Source organism: Rhopalosiphum padi, chromosome 4 (genome assembly GCF_020882245.1).
Source record: "Rhopalosiphum padi isolate XX-2018 chromosome 4, ASM2088224v1, whole genome shotgun sequence".
Lineage (NCBI taxonomy): Eukaryota > Metazoa > Arthropoda > Insecta > Hemiptera > Aphididae > Rhopalosiphum > Rhopalosiphum padi.
Window position 1 is genome coordinate 20,954,181 of NC_083600.1, and position 18,982 is coordinate 20,973,162.

An 18,982-nucleotide genomic window follows, 5' to 3' on the forward strand; every position below is an offset into this window, starting at 1 on the left:
TACAAAACTTGGTATAATTTTATGCGAAAATATTGCATTTATTATATTATTATAATATTTAATTATTATAATGACATAATATATTTATACAATTATACCATATTATATCAACTTATGTAACACAAACAATTAATAACATCTTTCTGTAAATACCGTAAAACAGTAAAGAATAAATTCTTGGTGCCTATAAATAAATAATTTTAAACAAGTCAAAAATGTTATTGCGTATAGTAAAATTCATAATAATAAATACGTAACAGTTTTATGTTCTCACGAATAATGTTATTTAATTATAACAAAATAATAACATCGTTATTTATCTTTTAACAAATAAAATGATCTGAATTTAAACTTAAAATGTCTATAAAAAATAATTGTCGTTGTACATTTTTTAGATTTTATGATTTCGTTATGAATTACTTATGAAGAATTTTGTATTTAATTTTTAAAACTTAGATATAAAAAGAAAAGTTTCTATGCATTTCTAAATATAAATTAGTTTGATATTTTTCCGATTTTTACAAAATTCTAACTTAGGTTGCTTAAACGTTTATAAGAAAATATGACTGATAATATGTATATAAAACTTATTATACTTATTATGATAATTTACATTTTTCTAAAATATTTTTGTCTGTTTTTCCAATTATAAAAATAAGTACTGAGAATCTATAAGTTTGATCTCTCCAAAACCATCACCATTTTTGAACATCAAAGCATTTTATCCACAACGCATTGTGTACTCACACACAAACACATCATGATAAAATCAATACATTCATCGTTCCCACTCAGATTCTAAAAATAGTATTTTGATCTAAGAAAACTGAAAAAAAAATTAAAATTGGTAGTAAACATGCAGTGAAGTATTCGAGTATGATAATAATTTCATATTTTTTACGTAGGTATTTAAATAATAAAACAACAGTTTGTAATACATTTGGTACACAAACAAAATTAATCTACAATTTTAGGTTTCACGAATTTGTATTTGTCGTGCACCATTGGTCCTAATAAGGCTACTTATTAGTACTTTAATAGTAATAGTATTATTTTTTATTATCGTGTGCTGGCTGCAAATATAATATAAAACGTAAACTATTTATTTATATTTCATATTGTAATAAATGGTAATATAATAATATGTTGGCTGAATAATGTTTGTTATTAATTTGCTTTTAACGAGTATACGAGAAACTAATAAACTCTACGTCTATAAACTGTTAGTCGTTCAGAAACATTTAAATAATACAGACCAGTTTTTATTTTCATAAATAATATTTTTGTTTCTTCGATTACCGTTCTTATTTGTAATTTCTAAAAGTTTTCTGCAACTGTTTTTAAATGTCAATGTTTCTTTTTGTTTAAGTTTAATGATATTTTGTTCTTTTTATTTTAAATATAAATCATTACACCGTTTTAGCTTCATAGATGCATACGAGAAGGATGAATGTAATTTTAAATTAACAACGGTTGCTATTCTTCAGATCACAGACCCGGAACAGTGTATTATGTACTTCCTCCAATGTTACATAACGGTTAACGTACACTATAGAAAAATGATTGCGAGTCCGCGTGAAGGTAAGTAATTACTTTTATGTAAGTCTTAACAGGGCCATATTATCTCGGCAATAGTTACCGAGTAAAACTCGATGGGCCCCGAGAATTTTGGGCAGTTCAAGTCACGAGGAGCTCGATGACCGAAAATGTCTGAAGAGTTAAACGTTGAAGAAATGGCGACTAAATGTTAGACTTGCACGGATCCTAGTATGTACATGGTTATTGCAGGTTATTGATATTATTAAAACTCGGCGGGTCGAATTTGTCCAATCCGGCCACGAGTCTTGGTCAGCACAGCTAAGTTAAACTAGGTACCTAGTCTAAGTAAGATCATTTTATGTATTTTGTAAATATAATATGTTTAAGTATAGGTATATGACTTATTAAATTATTTCTAGTATTTATTGTATAATAGTTTTAATATATAATATTATATAATATGTAGGTGTTTTAATTGCTTTAAACTTATTTAATACATTTATACGAACAGAGGATTTCGGCGATTTAGTAGACATTTATACGAACAGAGGATTTCGGCGATTTAGTAGATCGGAATAAAAATTGTCCGTGGCGCATATTATTCCGTAAGTATATTATTTGTATCGCCTACCTATAAATTATAATATTATTATTATTATTATATTATTAAAATTTTTGTCCCCTTACGTGTCATCACTCAATACTTAATCATCAACACATCGACTATCGCCGGCCGGCAACACACACACACATACACATTATCCGTTTTTTCAATATTTTATAAACAGAGTATAGTGTTAAAGTTAGTAAAACACCATTTATTTCTAGATTTCTACATTAGTGAACTAAATTATATTTTATTATTGGTTTATACTTTATAGTTATAGTTTTTATATACATATTTTTATTATTATTTTAACGCATTCATATTATGTGTGCAAAACGTCACAGAATTGATTGTATTTTTATAAGGTGTACGCCGTGTACGGTGTACCCAATTATTATTATTATTATTATTAACCATTGTATTTGTAAAATAATTATTATAATATATTTATACTTAATTATTTTGTGCGTGAGTTGTTTTAAAATATTATTTATAGTGATAAATAGCATCAGGAAAATCAGCTGACCAGTCTGCGCTCCGTAAAATAGTTATACATCATTTTGTGACTTTGTGAGTAATATTTATTTATTTCAATTGTTGTACTATTATATATTAAGAAAACCCTAGAGTAGTCTAATTTTAATAGTTCAAATCTCTGTCTAATCTACTAAATATTTATAATATAATATAATTATATCATAGACAGTTATATTTTTTTATTGATTTATATATTATAGAGTAGTACCTATACCTATTATTAGATAACATATATTTATATATTAAGTATAGTTTTAGGATTAGAAAAGTGTTGAATTTAAATAATAGTATAACCATCTTCTATAACTATCATCTTTTATATTACTTAATTGCTTTTTTATAATGCTAATTTATAATCGAACATTTTTACATTTTAATAACTATTATTATCATATCAAGATGTATAATTCATAATTCCTATATTTCAGTTCCATCACATTATTAATTCAGGGAGTAAAAATGGATAATCCGCAAAAAATATTACCCTATCCTCCCACACCTGAAACTCACTTACACAGCACCTTACCCACACTACTCAACAATTTTACCCAGTTTAACACGAGAAACTCACAAACAATTTTACCCGGTTTTGAATGCAAAACTCACAACCCTAAAACAATTTGACCCCTTTTGTATCCCATACTTGTAACCCACAAACAATTTTATCCGGTTTCGGAAACGAAACCCACAAACAATTAATGCACCCGGTTTTGAATGCAAAACCACCAAAACCCACCCATAAACCACTATATTTATTACCCGGTTTTGAATGCAAAACCCATAGCCCTAAAACAATTTATCCCATGTTTGTACCTCACACCCCTAGCACACAAACAATTATACCCGATTTCAGACACGAAATCAAACAATTGCACTCGATTTTAAACACAAAACCCATTACCCATAACATTTTACCCGGTTTTTAATACAAAACCCGATAAGTACCCCCCAAAAAATTTAACCCGTTTTGACTCCCTGAACTTATAATACGGTGTGACCAATAATCCTCCTGCAGCACCTGCAGCCTCACTTATTTCTTTAGAACCTAAGACATGCATTTAAATTCAACACTATAGTAAGCTGGAAATGGACGAATGCCGTGCTACGACAAAACTAAAACTATAAATTTAAATCAATTATCACCTTCTGATTAAATGTATAATTCTTTATTTATTTGTTTATATTAAGTACTTATATATTGTGTAATACTTATATTGGTGTATAAGATGCATTTTTACGCGAGAAAGTGCAGTTACTAATCTCACTATCTTTGTCAACTATTATAGTCGGTCGGCATTCGCTCGTTCTCGCTTACGATGTGGATTAGGCCTACTGGGGACACCACAATAAAAAAAACGCGCCTCGTGTAATACCTCATAAATAACATGGATGATATACCTATTTGTATGTCGTCTAACAATAAAGGTGGTGAGGAAAATTACACAACACTGTCAGCTTAATATCTTACATAATTTATTTATCAAATACCAATTAAATAATAATTGATATCGAGAGACGAGAAATATTGACGTTTTTTAAAGTATTAATACAACAGTATGGAAAAAAAAATATTCTTAACTATTGTTATTAAAAAACTCCAAGCAGATATTATATAAGTTTTTATTTTACTATCAAATACACAAACGAAAGCGGGTCTACTTTAATATTATATATATATAATATATATATATAATACAGCGCTCAGTTAATCAGTTACCTCCTTCAAACTAATCAACATAATATATTCAGTAGATAAATTAAACTAGTTATATAGGTACTTAAACTTAAAAGTTAAAATAATAAATTCGTTTAATTTTTATAAGACCTATATATATTATAATTTATACCCAGAGATGTATTTAGGAATTTTGCGCCCCAGGTAAGAAAAAAAATGCCCCTTCCCAACCTAAATTTTTTTAGCAAAAGGTCATAGGTGTATTTACCGCTCGGGTCCCAAGCCCCCTAAATACGTCTCTATATATAGATACTTACATAAAAAATATAACTATATATTACTAATATATACACTATATATTTCAAATAATTGTAAGTATTCACTAATTCACTACAAATACATATCATATATGTAAACGTAATTATTGTTCAAACTTTATACAGAATAAATGAGAATAAAATAATATATCCACATCGACTTCATGATTTCCAGTTTTTTTTGTATGGATATATGATTTTTCGTGTTGTATTATTATATCATAGCATTCTCATTATTCATATGGCCTCAAACATAAGGCTTTATAAATATTTATAATGTTCATTAGTTTTCCTTACATAGTTACATTTTGTTTATTTGAGTCATTAAACCACGCTATTACACCTTATAAATATATGAATAGTAAATCCCATTTATTTTAATTATTTTTGGCATTTTTTTAAGTTAGGTACCAGTGTACCACACATAGTTCTAGTTCACTTAAAATACCTACTACTGAAATATTGTTGGAACTATAGTCGAAGCTGTTAGATCTGGAAAATAATTTAAGGTGACTAGTCCAGCACGGCTGCACCCCTAAAAGAGAAATACATAGTTGGAAAGTAAGACTATAATATGTGATATTGTGATAACAAATTTTAATTTTTACAAATTGGTTAGGTGTCTAGGTACCTATTAATTTTATAGTATGGCTTGAAAATCGAAATTTTTAACTTGGGCCACTTAAGGTGTCAAGATGATGGATTTTGCGTGTTTTGCAAAACACATAATATGATCTTACAAAATATAATATAAACATTTTATTTGTTCAATTTTACCTTCTTACAGTAGAATAAATAGATTGCTTGGACTTTGCAAGGCCTATGTGAACCTGTAGTTCCTATTATGTATTTATATTAGGTAGTGCAATAGTGCAAATAGCCTATATTATTATTTATTACATATTAGTACCTACCTACCTATATTATCGACATATTTACTTGAATATCATACTCCGATATTTGTATGTGTAGTCTGTCTTACAAATGTACAGCATAAGGAATTATACGTTCACAATAATCCATTTTAAAATTGGAATGAATTGGCTTAACATATAATTTTAAGTTAAAATTATTATTTAGGGTAGATATCTCAAAGATTTTTATTGATATTCTTATTTTAATGCGAACTATGATAGGTATTTTAAAATTTACAAACATACAATTTAGAATTTACAGTTTTAAAATGTATATAACTTGCTTAGTAACTATGTAATATTAATAAAAAACTTCTGAAGTTTCCTAGTTAACATCTCATCTTTAAAATGTATAATTGTTCAATTCACTCTAAAAAAAAAATACTAGGTCTGTTAAAAATAACAGAGTGCAACAAATTTTTGTGAACGTAAAATTGTCTATGTTGTACATTTGTAAGACAAAGTCAACGCATACAGATAAAATATTTGACGAAATAGCAATACACTAAATATATAAATACATTGGTTAATTTACATGAATAATCTGTTGAATATTTAATATTGATTATTTACCAATAGAATGATCAATGGAATACACTAAATTAGTAAATAATGAGGGACAAGGTACTTGATACAAAAATAGTTTGTGTAATAAATATGTTGATCAAAATATTTTCAATCATTTATACTTAATAGTTGAGATTATGTACCTTAAATATGTTAAATATGTAGAATTACTACAGTAGTAATACAACTAATAAATTACTACAAAAGCGCTAATGCAAAATTCGGTCAAATTTAAGTATAAAATAAATTTTTAAATAAAATATTTCATAATTATAATTACTTTATTGACTCTATTGATATTTTATTATGATCATCTTAAAAAATTAATTTACAATAGTAATTTATTTTTCTATAAAAATAATAACTTCTATCTGCTTGTTATTTCAATACAAGAGTTATTAATGTTAACTCCACTTTATATCGTTTTTCTCTAAGTTAATACTTACAGAAGAGCTGGGTCAATGTAAGTTCTGGGGTATAGGTAAGCAAAATCATTTATAGACGATTAAATTCAATAACTTTTTAATATAGGTAATACATTAAAATAAACTACACTATAGGTCGACATGTCAACAATAATAAACAGTTTTTGTATGCTTAAACTTAATAAACAAAAAACAATAAGTTGTATTCTTTAGGAAAAATAAATCAAAAGGAAAAAATAGACAAGTAGTAAGGAAGTCAATTAAATGATGGCAATCCAAATGCTTCGGGAACAAAATCTTCTATACTGCCTAATACTATAGTTGCTTCAGTACACAAATCTTTTGATAATAATTTATCTGGTATCATAACTGTTTGCATGCCTGCTTCCTTAGCTCCTCGTATCCCATTCGGAGAATCCTCAAAAACTAAACACTGAAAAAATGATCAATAAATTAATAAGATACTAAGTTATTAAAAAATATACTATATAAGAGTAGATACCTTATTTGGATGTGGTTGATCAGGAAATCTAGAGGCGCATGTAAGGAATATATCTGGCGCGGGTTTTCCATTTTTTACCTCTGGGTCAGATCCTCCAGTGACGATATGGTTAAAAAGTGAAAACAATGATTTATGATGAGAAGTTTTCAAGTCAAAACTTTTTTTAGTACTACTAGTAGCTATAGCAAATGGTACTTGGTTCTTGTTAAGATGACGCACAAGCCGATCTACACCTGAAATAATTTTAATTAATAGTTTAATAATAATGTCATGCTTAAAAATAGTAAATTGGTATGAACTTAGGCAGAAAAATTAACATAAACAATTTTTTTTTTTTGGTGAATAGGAAATCTATTTTACAAACCTGGTAGTATAGGAACGTTAGGTAAAACTTTATTTTCAATTGCATGAACCATATTTAAGAATTCTTCAATTGATATTGGCAAATTTAATTCATTCACTACCATCTTGGCTCCATCTAATTCTGGTGCACCTAACACCCTATAACGTAAATCAAGATTGTAGGTCTTACCAAATTTAGATGCCACTGCTGCTACAGATTGCTCATGTATTTTTTCAGTGTCTATATTTATATAATAGCAATAAATAATTGATTATTGAAAAAAGAAATGTAGGTAATAAAAAGATGATCAATTACCTATAAGTACACCATCCATATCAAAAATGACATGAGACACAGGATGTAATTTCTTGGTAGTAAATGAACGACTAACATTTTTAACAATTTGAGTAATTTTTATGGGTAATCCTGAAATGTATTAAACTATTATTAAGCTAAATCCAATTAGTCAGTATGATAAATCAACTTACTCATTTTTGTATGAAGTTTAAGACAAAATAGACAAATGTATTCAGTTCAAAGCAAAATATTATATAATCAAATTATTTATTAATCAGTTACAGAGATAAGACTAGATTTGTTAACAAACAGCTGTTTAATACAAGTCACTAAAAACACAAGTCAACAATTTAAATAATTAGAAACAAACAATTATATCAAATAATAAATAATAAATATTAATATTTCTATTTTGTTTACTAATAAATAAATAATAATAATATTAAACACAGTTTGTATTATGAATTCTTCAATTTTGACAGTCATGGAAACGGAGGTAGCCCAAAATCTTCAGGCTTAAAGTCCAACAATGAAGATATCACTTGAGTAGCATGAGAAGTCATTTCTTTAGGAATTATTTTATCTGGAACCATAACGGTTTGCATGCCAGCAGACTTTGCACCCGTAACACCATTTGGGGCGTCCTCAAATACTAAACACTGTAATTATCAATATAAATATTTATGAGTATTATGAAATAAAACATGATATTAAAATATTGGTTAAGAATAGTGTACTTTTTGTGGTACAGGTTTATCGTCAAATCGTGATGCACACACTAGGAATATATCTGGTGCTGGTTTTCCCTGTTTAACTTCTGAATCTGCACTACCAAGTACAATGTGATGGAATTTTGAAAAAATGTGTTGGTAGTTTGCTGTTTTCACTTTAAAAGTATCTTTACCACTACTTGTAGCCACAGCTATTGGCACATTGTTGGTATATAAATGATCGATTAACCTTTCAGCTCCTGCAAATAGGTTTTACATTATTTATCAATATAAATCATTTACAAAATAGACTCAAACCTGGTAAAAATGGAACATTTTCCATTTTGACAATCTGATTTTCATGGAATTCGGCAAGAAGATCAACAGGAGTTATGTCCATTTCCAGTTCTTTTATTATGATTGTAGCCGTGTTGATTGGTACCGTGCCCATAACTCTGACTCGTAAGTCATTATGGTAGTCCTTGCCATGATTTTTCAGTACTTCAGTAATGCTGGACAAGTATACTTTTTCAGTGTCTGAAAAGTGAAATAGTTAACATTATTTCTTTATGCATTGCTATTTCTTATGATAAATTATTCTTTTAACTTTTAGGACGACACGAAGACGCACAAAAAACATTTTTACATTCGCTCGTAAAATTGAAATTAATATAGGTAGATAGATAGATTACTTGCCTAAAAGCAAACCGTCCATGTCGAATATGACATGAGTCACGGGCGTATATTTGGACATGTTATTATTTCGATTATTGACGACGTACTTCCAATACACTCGGACAACGAAATAAATAAATAAATATAAATAATAGCCAATATAGGTACTGTGAAGAAAATAGGAATTACGAACTCCGCGAAGACATTGATTGATCCGTATTGGTAATCGAAATTATTTAGATCTGTTACTATTCTGCCCGTCCTATTTATATTCGCGAGAATCACACGCCCAACACCACACCGCTACCGTCGTTGGGAAGTTAGAACTTTTTACTCTCGCCGAACACCACTCTATAATATATTGTTATAATATTACGATTACTATACATGGAACTCGGCAGTACGTTGTACGTAGGTACTCCGTAGTCCGTATGTCGTGACGGGGCGCTGCTCGCTGCTCTATATTTCGTATCGTATTTTCGTCCCAGCCCGTTAGTCGTTATCATTTCATTATTATCACGATCATAACTTTTTTGTACCCAGTCCGAACAACTTTCTATTTTTCTATTCTACCTATACCTATTATAATTTGTGTATGTGTATTTAATATTGTATATATATATATATTGGATAATTATAATGGTAGGTATTATACATAATATGGTATGGTAATGGTGTATAGACGTATACCACTTTGATACCACTTTGATTACGCAAATCGGTATTCGGAAAAAAAGCCCCGGAAAAAAAACCCCATGCCAACTAAATACATTATTCATTATTTTATTATGATTTACATAATTAAATATAATCATTAGTCATAACATTTGTCTATGTAACACTTTTTTAGCATGTCTATAGACTATAAGTATATAGCTGCAATCTGCATTTAACATTGTCAATAATTGTCATTTGTACCTACATAATTTAAAAAAATATTAAAGGATAAAAATTTAAAATAATTGTTATTTTTATATAATTTAAATAATTTATTTTTAATAATTTATTACTAATAATCATTTTTTAATTTTATAATACAAATAATAAATGACAATTATTTAAATTTTTATCCTCAAAATTTTTTAAATTATGCAGGTACAAATGACAATTATCGACAATGTAAAATGCAGATTGCAGCTATATACTTATAGATATGCTAAAGAAGTGTTACATAGATAAATGTAATGACTAATTAAAAAAATAAAAATAACGAATGATGTATTTAGCTGGTATACGGGGCTTTTTTGATATGCTACGAAAGTTTAGACGTTTAGATACAGTATCGTAAACATGCTTATTTACAAGTTAAAACAATGCTTATTGCTTAGAGTAAAACTAAGCACATCATAAAAAGTTCATCCATTTAAAAAAAAAATTTAAAATATCAAAAGACAAAAATCATCCGCAGTGAGTGAAAAAATTAATTCCGTCAGTCGTGACCATGTCAATAGAGTCGCGAGCCGAACCCGGTTGTTAATTACAATCAAAAATATAATATATTAATATTGATATGTGAATTTATTGTAAATAATATGCAGTAACTAATTGATGTCGATGTAAACGACCTTCGGTTAGCGCCATCGTTTCATAACACGTTATCGTGACGATAATAAGTATAACCCCACATATACAAGGTGTTCAAATTTAAGTGTACCTACACTTTACATTCTTTATTCAGTCTTAACTTTTTTGAAAATATTTTCCCTTCATAATTTGAAAAATAATTATGTATTCTACAATTTTACTTTCTTGATTTTTAATCGAGAAAGTATGGTAATTGAAATGAAAAAAGTCTGAATTTTTAAAACTTCAAGCATTTTTGATAAATAGGAAAATTATAAAAATATAACTCAGTTGTAATGAGTAAGTGGACAATTAAGCTAGTTTTAACATAAAATATTAATGAGAGGGATCCGATATCACACCATTCACACCCAAGCGGTATAACGATTTGAATCCACAAAAACGTCGGCGTGAAAAGTCCCAAAATTTCTATTTTTTTACTTTTCTCCAAAACCATTATAACTAAAAATTTGGTTGATAGCTCATTAAAAAAGGATTATCAAGTAAATACAAAATGTGAGATTAAACATTTTCAAAATAAATTAATTAATTTTTCACAATTAAAAAAATAGTTATTTTTTTGCTAGATTTTCATTTAGCATGGTAGATTACTGAAACTGAAGAACGGATTTTGTTATTTGGGGTCTTGTTAGATTCACATTAGCTAGGAAGTGTGCTGTAAAGATTTTAGAACTTTATCTTCAATCGTTAACTCACTACAGAGCTATAAAGCTGAAAAACATAAAAAACGCCCAATAAAATGTTTTTTTCTTTTTTGAAGCACTGTAGTGAATTAACTATAAAAGATAAAGTTCTGAAAATCTTTAATGCACTTCTCTAACCAATGTGAATCTAACAAGACCCCAAACAACAAAATCCGCTCTCCGGTTTCAGAGATCTATCTCACTAAATGAAAATAAAAATAAAAAATAAAATACATTATACATTTATACTTACATATTGCATACAATTAATATATTTCTAAAAATTGAAAACCAAGAAAGTTTATATGCCGATCTTTGACTTGGCAAGTGTTTTTTTATTGTTATCATTTTTTAATTTCATATTCCAAAGCAAAATATGTTTGCACTAATTCAATACATAAAAATTGAATTTTGAACGAGTAATTAATTAGTTATAAAGAGTGTCAGGTACACACTTTATAACAACTCTAAAATAATGCAAAAGCGGCACGCTAAATGCAGTGAATTTAAAAACAAATCCTACTACTAAGCTTAGAAATTAGAATGCTTAGATTTTATTCATCATGATGTTGCAATTTGAATTTTGCAGTGCAGTAGATGTGCGGCAGTGACGGCAATACCCACGTTGCGCTGCATACATTATCGTTAGGCAGGGTAGTAATTAGTAATTTTTATAGCTTACAAGTATACCTAATTAATGATTAAAGTTTCTATGAGTGTTGTAGATATCAGACTATAGAGCACTAGAGTACCTACACGGGAATCCCAAAAAATGTTGATCTATTTCTATGCTCATCTAAACTTTAAATACTTACAAGTTAAATGTAACCAGGGTTATATTTATCATTTATGCAAGGATATGTAGAAGTAGAACATTTGCACTGGTTCCATTCGAAAAAGTTTTCCACCGACAACAGGCAAACAAAATTAGTTGTATTTGGACCTAGGTATATATATATTTTTTTGTTAATCCTGAGTTTCGACGATATTATTGACGATTTTTCAGAACAGAAAGCTAGAAAATACTTGTTAGCATTTCAATAAAGTCATGTTTCAAAAAACATCCTGTTTCAAAATATGAAATATATATTAATATATATATATATATTTATACGAAAAAAATCGTTTTTCAATGACATAAAATTACATTTAAAAAAAAATTAAGACTTCGAATTAATGAGTAGACATAAAATGAATCACCTTGTATATACCATTACCTATATAATATAACCTATTTACCTATAGAAATATAATCATAATTCATAAAAATATAGTATAATCCTCGACTCGTTCTAAAATTTATAAATACATAATAATATGGTATACAGGATGAATCACTACAGTGGAGTAACTAGGACCATTTTATGGCTCATGAGTTATGGGGGATGATATAATATGAATACTTCATAATTGTCACAAATTATTAAGAGTATAAAAGAAACAAATATTTTATACCTCTTAATTTATAATAATTCATACATTATATTATTTTTTTTACAGCAATATTTTTAATATTCCTAATATAACCTATATTTCCTAATCCTAAGTAATAAATTTATTCGAGTTTTGATTTTTGGGATTTTTAAATATATCTAAAGATCTAAATTTTAAAACCTTGTGTTTTTAAATGTGACTTAAGGAATGTATACGTGGTGATTCAAAATTTTGTTTTTAAATAAAAATCCCCCTTTTTTTACTGTAAGACTACGCGTTCAAATTTTGGTTTTGTTTCATCGAGATTTTTAATTTACAGTAAAAAAAGGAGGTTTGAAAATAAAAGCTTGGATCTTCAGAGGACACTCTGTGAAAAAAAAACCCAAGAATTTGAAAATAAGGCCATTGAGTAAATTTAAAAAGTCCAAAAATCAGATTTTGAATAACTGCATTATTGAAGAAAAAGGGTGAGCAATATGCACAGTGAATCACCCTGTATATACTATATATAGTTTATATAGGCTTAAATGCAAATTTTTATTGTCATCGGTGGGTTTCCTAATTTCCATTTGGCCTTCAACCGGGCATGCTTACCGCAAACGGATCGCCGGCGATTAACGTCCAACAAACGATCCGTACGGGTTTCACGTGTACGTATAGTAATAGGCAATAGCGTATTAAGTATTAACGTCGTTCCATAACCAGTTTCTACGGCAAAAAAAAACCGATCACGCCCGTCTGTCCACTATGAATGTGGTAGTCTGCTGGTGTTCTGGTACTCTGCCTCCCCACCCACGGACTTGCCCCTCAATGTCGTCATCGCGTGGTCGTTTTTTGCGCGCGCCGTTTTTCGACGTGTCTCGTGTATCTGTCGTCCGTGATTGTTTATGCGCACGCTGCTGCCGCGTCGATCGAGTAGATTTATTTTGAATTTCGATCCTTTGTCTCCAAAATTAATTTATTCCGGTCGGGTTAAACGCGGAAATAGCCAAAAACGTGTATTCTCATTGATTTTTCGTTTCATCTCGCCCGGAATGTCGCCGCAAAATTGTATTAGCATAAATTAAAAAAAAAAACGCGCGCGAAACGTCGGTTAGAAAACCGGATTTCTATCGTTGGAACGGGAAAAACGCGCAATTCACGTTTGCCACCCTGAGCCACATGTTGATTACGGTGTGTGATAACCGCTGTTGTTGTTTGTACCCGTCCCCGTCGCCACCGCCACCGACCGTGTTGGAGGACACTCCCAGTTTTGTTGTCTTTTTCAAAACTTGAAATTTCAGTTCGCGTTTTGATGTACCAGTGATTTCTATGGCCAAGTCCAGGAACGGTCTGACGGCCGTTGGCCTGTCGGTTTTGGGAGCGTTTTTGGTCCTGTTGGCGTTCACGACGAAAAGTTGGTTGGTCACGGATGGAAAATTAGAGCACCCGAAATTCGAAAGGATCGGTTAGTATAGCGCGCGCGCACGCCGACCCACCCGCACGGTCACGCCCAAATTAGGGGTGCTCATACAGTTTATTTGCATCTTTTTTAGTCCCTCCCGTCGAGTAGAGAAATTTTCCTATCACAAAATGAAATATTCGCAGTACAGGTGTCTTTAAATGCGCCATCTGTGTTAGGAATTTAAAAAAAATGCGCTTAAAATATCTCAGTTTTTTTTTAAAATGATTAGTAGGTACTTAATTTTTCGCCTCTTGTAGTTTTGTACCATAGTAAAATAGGTATTAGTTGTAAAGGTTTTTAATTATGTGATTTTGAGATTATTTGAAATTTTAATGTTAGAGTGATGGCTTTTTATGTATTATGTCCTTTATTCTGAGAGATTGGTTTGTATCCATTGGGGTCACTGGCCTTTTTATTCAAGTAATTTTTGGAGTTAAAACTAATGAGAAATATTGAGATTTTTTTTTAGAATATATTTTTATACATTGAGCAAATTCCAAATACTAATAAAATACGGTAATGATATATAAAACTGTGCTTTAAACAGAATACAAAGCTGTACATTTTTATATTAATCACATTTTTGTCTCTTAAACTAAATGTTGAGTTTTCTCATATCTATAGTATCTATGTTTAGTTATAATAATTTACATTTCCTTGGGTTTTAAAAAACTAATCCATAAAGTAAAAATAGCTCAAACATTTTTTTCATTTGATAATTAGGTTATATCAATATAATATTATTTAAAATAATCCACAAGTGGATTTTAAGGTTCATTAAATATGTTAACCAAATATTGTTGTATTCATCTAATATTTTATACCAATTAGTAATTATCTATGATCAAAAAGGTAATAGTTAGATGTTAAATTAAAATTATTAAACTGTTTTCATATCCATAGGTCTGTGGGTAGTATGTTTTAAAGAATTTGAGGACACTCATCACTGGTACGACACAAGATTCCATAGTTGTTGGTGGGTGTTTGAAGAAGAATATTATATTATCTATGATATTTTATTCAAAGGTTTGTTTATGATTTCGTTTTTTATTACTTTTTATCCATTATCTATGTTTTTAATACTTTATTATGAGATTTTAAATTAATACAAATGGTTATTTTTAGGTTTTTATATTGCTACTCAGTTTTGGTTCTCAGCTTGTGTTCTCTTAACAGTATGTGGTTTATTCTACACTACACTTTATATGTATCTAAATAGAGCTTATGAACGCTATGTTCAAATTCTATTTACAGCTGGAATACTTTACATAGCTGCTGGTAAAACATTGTGTCATGTTTTCTTATAATTCATAACATACTAATAATTTGATAAAAAATTTTTAGCTATATGCAGTACTATTGCTCTCATAATATTTGGAATAGATGGAGATAGTAGAGTATGGATGCCACATTGGGAACACAATGATATAGGATGGAGCTATGGAGTAGCAGTCGCAGGAACTATTGCCCTTTATGCCAGTGGAGTGTTATATGTAATAGAGGGACGGGCACACAAGATTAAACGTCAAAAAATGGCTACCCAAAGGGCCAATTACAACTATGATGCAGATGACTTAAAACAATCGTCTCACACTGACATATAAATTTTCAAATTTTATTTTCAAAACTTCGGTAGCAGCATCTGCACTTTTTCATTAATTTATTCTTAATGAATATGTATGGTGAGCACTTCTTAAACATAGACTCGTTGACTTTCTTCAAATGTCTGCACGAACTATTCACTTTGCTTAGAAAACATTTGGTATTTGTTTTGGATAACAAATATTATTAAGTATAGTATGAATGAGCACTTATGGATTTTTATTCTTAAGAATGGCTTTTTAAAAACAATTTATTACTTGGTCATTTATAGAATTATTGACAAACTGTAATAAATTATTTATTGATCTTATTTTGAATTTAATGTGCAATTGATTATGGATAAGTATTTACAACTTTTAACTACAAGAATCTCAAGTATTTGATTTAAAATCTACGCATTTTAATAATAATTATTCTATAAGAAATAATTGATTTTTAATTGTTCGTACACTAAATATAATAATTGAGAATTTTGTATAAAAAAAATTGATATAAGGTAATTAATGTATATTTTTTGTAGTTAGGTTAACAATTATCCGTCCATTTAATTATAAGTTAATTTTAGTAACTAATGCTACACAATTGCAGCAAAATGTTTAACAATACTTTTACATTTTTTATATTCATATTAGCATTGATTATATATAGTTTTACTATATATAGTCAATGATATTAGGTAACTGTATTTTTTATACTATTTTGTTAAATATTCCTTAAAGTTGTTATGGACTAAAATTGTAATACGTAAAAAAAATTATCCTGTGATTGCATAATTATTGTTTATATAAAGGTTTAAGTTGTTCTGATTGAATACTCTTCGCAATTAGATTTTATGATTGTTTTAAAATGAAACAATGTCATCTGTTTAGTAGAGTAATTCTATGAATGAATAAATGCCGTCCATTTTTTTTTTTTTGTTTTATGAATTATTATATGTTTAATTAATGTTATAAACTGGTGAATTAGGTACTAGATCTGAATTAAAAAGAAAATAGAAAACTTAGAATTCATCTGATATGATATTTAATTGTCTTACCAATCTTACCATGTATAAATAATAATAAGTTGTAATTTTTTTTCAAAATTGAACAATGTATTTTTTTATAATTTTAAGCTTTTCCTTGTTACTGATTAGTATTCTATGTGTAAATTCGAGAATTATGATTGTCATACTCCTCATACCAAGAGTTACATATCATTTGCTTTATTATTAATTTTACAGCTTTTTTTAAAATTTATTTATTTATATTTTATAAAACGTATTAACCGAATTGAAAACAAATATACATATAATATATTTTTATACAAACTCAATACGACTTATGATTGGGTTTCCTTTCTGTGGGTATGTGACTTATCCGTTTGCTCTGGTGAAGCGTTATATAATTCAAGTTTCATTTCTGATGGAATATTATCGTTTTTATGAACGTTATTATTACGACGTTTCATCCGTTTTTCGGTAAACACTTAATATGCCTTACGGCCATCGAAAAATCCTTGGGCGCACTCAGCGGGACGTCGTTCGCGTCTACCCTTGGAAAAACTCGACGTGCACACCCATAACCTATTGTCAATCCGACGACGAAGAATGTATCAATGCAGTACAATGTAATAGTTAGAATAGTCGTTCTCACGTGGTCGCGTACGTTTGTGGTTCCCACGCGTGATGATGCGAATACTCGAAACCAGGAGACCTTCCGGCGACTTGGGTTAACCGTACTATAGGAAAGTGTTTACTGCGTACGATTAAATAATTTCGTTATTTATGTTTTTCGCCGACCAAACTCGTCCTCGAGCTGTATTGCTGCGTTTGTCTATCGACGTCGTCTCGTGTTTATTGTACAAAATATATTAACATGGGCCATAAAAATATACTCGAATAGTTTTAATGGAGTTAGGTAAGTCATTATATTGTATAACTTCCACGATGACGACAATGTGACCGTGGCCCATTGGAAAGAAGCAGTTGAAGCCGGTGATAGAGTCTTTCGTGACAGCTATTGATGCATGTAACATTAAGTGTAATTAAAGATATGCTCATGGTACCTATAGGTAGGTAATTAGGTAGTGATTACTAATTACTAACTTCAAATTTGTAATTAACGTTTTTGACATTACCGACTTGTTGGATATAAATTGATACAAAAGTGTGTACAAATACAATATCTACGACTTTTGATTGGGTTTCCTCTGTGTGTATATGTGACATACCTCTAGTTTATATTCTGCTTATTGTATAGTCTTGTGGCTTGTATCATTCCATCATTAACCAATCTACCGCATACATCAAACGATTATAATGTCGAATTTATATGGTACCTGACTCCCAATTTCCAAGTTATTATTTATAAAATTGTTGTGTTGTTTTCTAGATAGTTGTGACTTTCGTCATCTATTTCCATTTTATTATGATGAGTTTTCCAATCTTCGGGTACGCTATAAGTTTGCAAAGTATGTTATAAATCATAATTATCGCGTATTGAAAACACGTTTAAAATGAATACTTTTGAGACTTAGTTCGTAAAAATAATTCTAGCATTTAGCAATAATATTCCTATTGTACGATTCATTTGGACGGTAAAATTAGTAGTAGTACAGAATCAATCGCTAGCCTCTTCTATTCTTATTTCATCACAGTTTATGCTCTTCCTTCATTTAACATGCTTCCAGAGATTTTTTTTTTATATTTTACTCTGTCAAGTAATTGGTCGTATTGATGATACCAAGTTGGATGTATACAAACTAAAAACTATACAATCTGTCAGCCCAGATGGTTTGTCTGAGATGTTTGTATATAATGCTGTCTGCCATCTGCTTTCCGTTTTGATAGAAATTTTTTTTCTGGAAGAATGATTGTATTTATCCATCCATATTAAAAATGAGTTGCTCTGACGCTCTGTTAAGTAATTGCCGTACTCAAATTTGGGGACGAATAGCTTATAAAAAATTACAGACCTGTCTCGATTCAGAACCACATATCTAAACTTTTCAAATAGTGGGTTCTAAAAAACATGATCATTTCTTATTACTAAGTTTTAATGGACAAAAATTATGACTGCTGTTGCTTATTAATGCCTCTTCAGGTGTTCTTGCTCAAGGAAAACACTTATCACCTTTATTATTTAGA

General features: G+C 29.1%; 3 protein-coding genes across 3 annotated transcripts; 1 reads left to right on the top strand and 2 right to left on the bottom strand.

The window, feature by feature from the left end:
• Positions 1 to 6,661: 6,661 nt before the first annotated feature.
• LOC132929888 (pseudouridine-5'-phosphatase-like) lies at positions 6,662 to 8,045 on the bottom strand. The gene is made up of 5 exons (XM_060995520.1): positions 7,915 to 8,045; positions 7,742 to 7,852; positions 7,448 to 7,666; positions 7,084 to 7,316; positions 6,662 to 7,014 (listed from the first exon to the last, which is right to left on the bottom strand). The coding sequence occupies exons 1-5, from the start codon at positions 7,916 to 7,918 to the stop codon at positions 6,838 to 6,840; spliced, it is 744 nt and encodes a 247-aa protein (XP_060851503.1). The 5' UTR covers positions 7,919 to 8,045; the 3' UTR covers positions 6,662 to 6,837.
• On the bottom strand, positions 7,960 to 9,262 carry LOC132929889 (probable pseudouridine-5'-phosphatase). Its single transcript, XM_060995521.1, has 4 exons — positions 9,137 to 9,262; positions 8,752 to 8,977; positions 8,461 to 8,693; positions 7,960 to 8,382 (listed from the first exon to the last, which is right to left on the bottom strand). The coding sequence occupies exons 1-4, from the start codon at positions 9,185 to 9,187 to the stop codon at positions 8,206 to 8,208; spliced, it is 687 nt and encodes a 228-aa protein (XP_060851504.1). The 5' UTR covers positions 9,188 to 9,262; the 3' UTR covers positions 7,960 to 8,205.
• Positions 9,263 to 13,662: 4,400 nt separating this feature from the next.
• Positions 13,663 to 17,169, top strand: LOC132928732 (uncharacterized). Its single transcript, XM_060993595.1, has 4 exons — positions 13,663 to 14,256; positions 15,157 to 15,279; positions 15,379 to 15,531; positions 15,598 to 17,169. The coding sequence occupies exons 1-4, from the start codon at positions 14,121 to 14,123 to the stop codon at positions 15,855 to 15,857; spliced, it is 672 nt and encodes a 223-aa protein (XP_060849578.1). The 5' UTR covers positions 13,663 to 14,120; the 3' UTR covers positions 15,858 to 17,169.
• The last annotated feature ends 1,813 nt before the right edge of the window (positions 17,170 to 18,982 follow it).

Bases quoted from the DNA above. Each gene is read 5' to 3' on its own strand.
- LOC132929888 (XM_060995520.1), bottom strand. The intron at 7,667-7,741 runs GTAATTGATCAT...ATATAAATATAG, and splicing joins TATGGATGGTGTACTTATAG to ACACTGAAAAAATACATGAG. The intron at 7,015-7,083 runs GTATCTACTCTT...TCATTTTTTCAG, and splicing joins ATCAACCACATCCAAATAAG to TGTTTAGTTTTTGAGGATTC.
- LOC132929889 (XM_060995521.1), bottom strand. From the start codon at position 9,187: ATGTCCAAATATACGCCCGTGACTCATGTCATATTCGACATGGACGGT. The intron at 8,978-9,136 runs CTTTTAGGCAAG...TAACTATTTCAC, and splicing joins TATTCGACATGGACGGTTTG to TTTTCAGACACTGAAAAAGT. The intron at 8,383-8,460 runs GTACACTATTCT...TGATAATTACAG, and splicing joins ATAAACCTGTACCACAAAAA to TGTTTAGTATTTGAGGACGC.
- LOC132928732 (XM_060993595.1), top strand. From the start codon at position 14,121: ATGGCCAAGTCCAGGAACGGTCTGACGGCCGTTGGCCTGTCGGTTTTG. The intron at 14,257-15,156 runs GTTAGTATAGCG...TCATATCCATAG, and splicing joins CCCGAAATTCGAAAGGATCG to GTCTGTGGGTAGTATGTTTT. The intron at 15,532-15,597 runs GTAAAACATTGT...AAAAATTTTTAG, and splicing joins AATACTTTACATAGCTGCTG to CTATATGCAGTACTATTGCT.